This window comes from Nyctibius grandis, chromosome 22 (assembly GCF_013368605.1).
Source record: "Nyctibius grandis isolate bNycGra1 chromosome 22, bNycGra1.pri, whole genome shotgun sequence".
In the NCBI taxonomy this organism is placed as follows: Eukaryota; Metazoa; Chordata; class Aves; order Nyctibiiformes; family Nyctibiidae; genus Nyctibius; species Nyctibius grandis.
This window is the reverse complement of record NC_090679.1, coordinates 8652954-8658953: the sequence shown is the minus strand read 5'-3', so window position 1 is coordinate 8658953 and position 6000 is coordinate 8652954. Positions and strand designations below refer to the sequence as shown.

Below are 6000 nucleotides of genomic sequence, written 5' to 3'. Positions count from 1 at the left end.
AAGGTTCAAACGCGGGTAGGAGGGAAGTGTGTCTCACAAAATTAGGGGCATGTTACCCCACAGAGCGGGTGAACAAGGCTGAGCAAAGAGGCAATACCTTGCTGAAAGTGAGGGAACAGGCACGGAAAAATCATTTTGCACTTCCAAAACCCACAGGTTCTGTGGACAACTGTCCGTGGAAAGAAGCAGGGCAGCTGAGGTGGCATGGGAGGCTCCCAAGGACACAGGCTACATCCAGGACTACTAGCTTCTGGCTCTGAAGAAGGAAAGGTTGAGACTGTCTGGACATACCATGCATAGCAAACCATCTTGGAATATGTCACCAGGCACCTGTAGCTTGGAAGGATTTTGTCCCTAAGAACACATGGGGGCTCCATGTCTCCAGAGCTTCTGTCCCTGGGTACTGAGCACCAACCAGGATTGTCAGCTCAGGGTAGCATGGAAAACAGAAGTCTCAAACTGGAGATGCAAAGCTCTCGGCCACTGGTGAGAGGGGGAAGATGAGCAGCATGCACATTTAGGTGTCTGGAGTACTGACTGAAGGAGGCTGGAACGCAGAGGGGAGGGAAATGGGAGGACCTGAGCATGCATGGAAGACAATGAACATGGAATAAGTATGGATGGAGAGGAATAAGGGATATCTGTGGGGAAAGGGAGGGGAATGGAGGAAACATAAGGGTGCATGGAGGGGAAGGGGATGAACTTAAGGGCACAAGGGGCTGACCTGAACCCACTACTGCACTCACAAACCTCCTTTCCTGCCCTAAATGCTTCCTCGCTCCAGTGTCCCATTTTCTGCACCAAAACACCTGAAGGACCTCACCACCCCTCTGGATCCTGGTAACCCCGATTGGCAACCGAACACCCCCTCCTCGCTCCAGTGTATCATTTTCTGCACCAAAACACCCAAAGCACCTCATTGCCCCTCCAGACTCCGGCAACCCCTCTGGGCACCCAAACACCCCTTCCCCTCCCCAAACACCGCCGAGACATCCCCTCCTGCATCCTGAGGTTTCATCTCACACACCCCTCCTCTTCCTAAGCAGCTCCGCCCACCCCTCCTTGGCTCCACCCCTCCCGTCCCTCTCCTCCCACCGCAGCCATCTTTGGGTCTAGGCTGGAGAAGCGGCGGGGCCCGGGCGGGCGGCCACGCCGGGGCGGGAACCGGGGCCATGTTGGGCAAGGATTACATGCTGGCCATCGTCCTCGTCAACTGCGACGGTCAGATGTGGCGGTGGGGAGGGGGTCGGGGCGTGGGTTAGGGTCCGGGTCCGGGCTGGGCCGGGCCCGCCCAGAGCTGGGCCCGTTCAGCACCGCGGACAGCGCCGAGGCGCTGTCCGCGGTGCTGAACGGGCCCAGCGCTGAGGGGGGGCCGGCCGGAGCCGCCGCCCGCCCCTCTCAAGGTCGGGGAGCACCCACCAAGGGATCACGCCGAGCCCTGCAGATTTGGGGCTACGGTCCCAAGAGCAGAGCTCGCTGCTGCGCTGCGGGGGCTCGTAGCCGTGACATCTCCAGGGTTTGGGGGTGCAGGGAGGAGGAGGGGGTTAACCTTCCAAGTTGCTTCCCTCCTCCCAGACCTCGGGGGGGTGGGGGGGGGGGAGTCTGTCTTCAAACCCTTTCTGGGAAGAAGGCGGTCTCGGGCATCCTGGGGTGTTGGCAGAGGCCTGGGGACTGCATGCTGGCAGGGGTGGGCACCCCTGCGCCCTGCCTGGGCACCCCTGCAGGGTGCCTTCCCTGGCAGGCTCAGGCTCTGTGCCCCTCCCGGGGTCACCCCACTCCTCCTGCTGCTGCCTGAACCAATCGTTTTCCTGGGGTCTGTCACTACCGCAGCCTCTCTGGCATCAAGCCAAGCCTTCCCTCGCTGTGCTTCTCTCCTGGGCCATGCGCCTAGCCGTGCACCCAGAGGCCACTGCAGGACCTGCTCGCTTCTCAGGGCACCCTGCAGCTGAGGGACCTTTCTCCCCGCCACCTTGCCTCACACTGTCCCTCTGCACAGATAACCTCTGGAGTGACCAGAGCCTGGAGACAGACCCTGACCTCCCCCCAGGCTGGAGGAAAATCCGTGACTCTCTGGGCACCTACTACTGGCATGTGCCAACTGGCACGACGCAGTGGCAGCACCCCACCCACACCACCGGCCCAGGAGGGCACCCGGAGGCTGATGGAGAGGAGACGCTCCAGGGAATGGTAGGAGATGGGGGGGGAGAGGGATTGGATGCCACCCCCCGGCAGGAGCCTGATGCAGGGCCCTCTGGCCAGCGCTGGTCCAGTCTCCCCTTGGAGCAGGCCTGTCTCTGTCACCCCCAAAGTCCTCCTCAGCCCATTCCTGGCCAGGGCTATTCCCTTGAAAGGCTCCATCAGGCCCCATGTTGGCCTCATCCTGGCTATATGGGATGCCCACAAGCTGAGGCGCTGCTGTCCTGGAAAGGAGGCCTCCTGCCTGGTGCCTCCTGCCAGCCTCTCTTGCTGCCCTCACCCCTTTCCTCTTCTCTTGCAGGACTGCCAGGCCTCCACGGCAAAGCACTCGGCAAAGGACAGGCCCATTCCCAGCCCCATGGCTTCTCTGTCCCGGAGGTAGGGCTTCCCACACGCTCTGCTGGCTTGTGGGGCACCATTGACCCTTGACACCACTGGATGCTGAGCCCCAGTGTCCCCTACCAGAGCCACCCCACACACTGGAGCCAGCAGGACCACACTGGTCACCTCCATGAGATGCTTCCCAGCTGGTGGCACGGGGGTCTGCCAGTGCCAGGACATCCTGGTGCTTGCCTGGGTGCCCCAGGTCCATGCTGCTTAGTAGGAGCTGTCCCCTCACCTCCCCATCCCTCCGCAGGACCTCGCTGCCCTGGCACGGAGATGACTTCCAGCACAGCGCAGAGCCTGGCTCCAAGGTACCGCACCCGGGGGCTTCACTGCGGCATCATGGGCTGGGCTGGTGGAGGAGGGGGAGGCAGCAGCTGGCAGGGACAGGGGTGGGAGCACAGGGGTGATGACGCTGGCATGGGGAGGGGTGCGGGATGCGAGTGGCTGTGCTGGCCGGGCACTGACACCCCACATGTCTCTGCTCAGTGCTTTGCTGTGCGCTCGCTGGGCTGGGTGGAGATCCCTGAGGAGGACCTGGCACCTGGCAAGAGCAGCATCGCCGTCAACAACTGCATCCAGCAGCTCTCCAACAGCAAGGGCCAGGGCTCTGTGGAGAACCGGGGCGAGGTGAGAGCCTGGGATGGTGCTGCCAGGCAGGGTCCCACCCCAGGGCCACTGCTGCTGAGGCTGGCTGTCCTCACCGACGGGGACCATGCTTATGGGGGGCGGGCAGGGACCAGTGCCAGTGGCAGAGTCAATTCTCTCCACACAGGACACCTGTGCAGTGGTCCCAGGTGTGGGGCAGGGGGGTCTGACAGGGCTGTCCATTGGGAACAGTGCTTGGGTGGGCTGTCCCCACACACAGGAATGGTATCTGGGTAGGGCTGGGGCAGGGTGGGGGGGAAGGGCAGGGCTGTCCCCACGCTTGGGTCTGAGAGGACATGAGGTGTCCCTACATGTGGGCTGGGTGCTGGGGATGCCCAGGCTGAGGGAGCCACTGACCCTCTGCAGGGCCAGGACCTGGTGATGATCCTGAAGAAGGACACCATGAGCCTGGTGGACCCCCTCGACCACAGCCTCATCCACCGCCAGCCCATCCTCAACATCCGTGTCTGGGGTGTTGGCTGCAACAACGGCAGGTGCCAGTGGCTGGGGCAGAGCCGGTGGCTGGGGCAGGGCCAGGGGCTGGGGGTGGCTCTGCCTGCTGCGGAGGGACCACCCAGCAGTAACCTGTCCCCTCTCCTCCCTCCCCGACTGCCGCCGTGGCTGCAGGGACAGGTAAGGGGGTGCAGGGCTGGGGGGCAGCACGGGGAGGGAGGGGTTGCCTCTGCTGGGGTCTCACTGCCTTGCTGGTGGCCTTGCAGAGACTTTGCCTTCGTGGCCAGTGACAAGGACACCTGCGTCCTCAAGTGTCACGTCTTCCACTGCAACGTGCCCGCCAAGGGCATCGCCAAGGCCCTGCACGAGATGTGCTCCCAGGTGGGATTCAGGGGCACCGGTGGGTGTGGGCATGGCCTGGGGGTCTTGGGGTGAGGGGAGGCACCGGGACCCCCGTCTCTTGCAGATTGTGGCTGAGCGAGCCGTAGTGAGCAGCGGGCTGCCACGAGCCGCCACGCTGGAGCCCATCTCCCCCGAGGACCTGCCGCTGCAAGGTACCGTGCCCCCTGTCCCCAGTCTGCCCTCGAGCAGCAGGATGCCCAGCGCCAGAGCCCTTTGGCCTGTCCGGTGTGTCCCCGGGGTCCCTGAGGACAGGGCAGCACACAGGGGGGTCCCCCCCACCTCTCTGTCCTGGCAGTGGACATCCTGGAAGCGGTGAGGCAATCGATGCAGACCTACGAGGCGCTGTACATTGGCAGCCTGCCCGTGCCCAGGGCCATGGGTAAGCGCTGCTGGCCCCGCTGCGGCCGGGGGGCACCCGAGAACCCCCCGCCGTGGCGGCCGTGCCCTAGCACCGGGCGGTCCCTGCCTGTGGGGGCAGGGGCTGATGGGGGTGGGCTCTGCTGCTCCCCAGGGATGGACGTGCTGAATGAGGCCATCGAGAAGCTGACGAGGGGCCCCGGGCGGGAGTGCTGGACACCCTCCCTCATCCGCGTGTCCGACACGGCCATGAGGGTGCACCCTGCGCAGGTGGGAGGGGACGGGGGCTCTGGCCAAAGCGGGCGCCCTGCTGCCACTGGGGTGGGCCAGGCAGCCCCCATGGCAGAGGGGACCTGGCAGGGGTGGCAGGGCTGCCCAGGGTGTGCCCAGGGTGGATGGGCCACGGTGTCCCCACAGGAGGACGAGGAGACGGCTGCGCACATCTGGGAGTGCCAGGTGCGGTACGTGACCTTCCTGGGGGTGGGCCGGGACGCCCACACCTTCGCGCTCATCGTGGACACAGGGCGACGCTTCCAGTGCGCGGCCTTCTGGTGCGAGCCCGACGCGGGCACCATCTCGGAGGCGGTGCAGGCAGCCTGCATGGTGAGCGGGAGGGGGGCATCCCCCAGGCCCCCCAGCTTCCCAGCCCACGGGGGACACCCCGAGGAGGAGGCAAGGCCTGGGGACGGTGGGCGGGGGAGGGAAAAGGTGGGGGCCTGGGTGGGACACCCAACCCTGGGGAGGGCAGCAGGGGCAGGAGGGAGTTGACCCTATGGTGCCATGTCTAACCCATGGTGCCATGTTGGGTTGTGTCCAACCCCTCAGTGATGCCGTGTTGTGTCTGACACCATGGCCATGCTGTCTTGTGTCCCACCCTATGGTGATGCCATGTTGTGTCCCACCCCATGACCACACCATATCGAGTGTGACCCCACAGGCACTCTGTGTTGTGTCCAACCCCACTGTGACACCATGTCGTGTCCCACCCCATGGCCACTCCATGTTGTGTCTGACCCCACGGTGACCATGTTGTGTTCAACCCCATGGTCACGCCACGTTGCAGCCCACCCCATGGCCACACCACGTTGCATGTGACCCCACAGCCACACCACGTTGTGTCCCACCCCATAGCGGTGCCATGTCATGTCCCACCCCATGGTCATGCCACCTTGCATGTGACCCCGTCACAGTGACGTCACCCTATTCCCCCACGCCCTGTCCCTCATGTCCCCGCAGGTGCAGTACCAGAAGTGCCTGGTGGCTGCTGCACCGGGGACTAAGGCGAAAGGTGTGACAAGGACCTCGGGGGACGCTGCCAGGGGGGCGACCAAGGCGAGCGGGGGCAACGGAGGGGCGGCGGGGGCCGGTGCCCGCAAGCGGGGCCTCTTCTCCTTCCTGGAGGCCTTCCGCGTCAGGCGAGCCCTGCTCCACACCCCATAGCGGGCCGGGGTGGGGGCCGGGGGCCGGGGACGGAGCCGGAGGCCCCGTCCCCGTCCCCCGTCCCCCCGAGATCCCCGGCGGGGCGGGGACACGCGCGGCCCCGCCCCCCCCAGCCCCGCC

General features: G+C 65.1%; 1 protein-coding gene across 1 annotated transcript; it reads left to right on the top strand.

The window, feature by feature from the left end:
- Nucleotides 1-1172: 1172 nt before the first annotated feature.
- APBB3 (amyloid beta precursor protein binding family B member 3) lies at nucleotides 1173-5880 on the top strand. Its single transcript, XM_068417255.1, has 12 exons — nucleotides 1173-1221; nucleotides 1997-2187; nucleotides 2498-2574; nucleotides 2834-2891; nucleotides 3070-3210; nucleotides 3595-3728; nucleotides 3948-4062; nucleotides 4148-4235; nucleotides 4379-4462; nucleotides 4595-4710; nucleotides 4861-5043; nucleotides 5677-5880. The coding sequence occupies exons 1-12, from the start codon at nucleotides 1173-1175 to the stop codon at nucleotides 5878-5880; spliced, it is 1440 nt and encodes a 479-aa protein (XP_068273356.1).
- The last annotated feature ends 120 nt before the right edge of the window (nucleotides 5881-6000 follow it).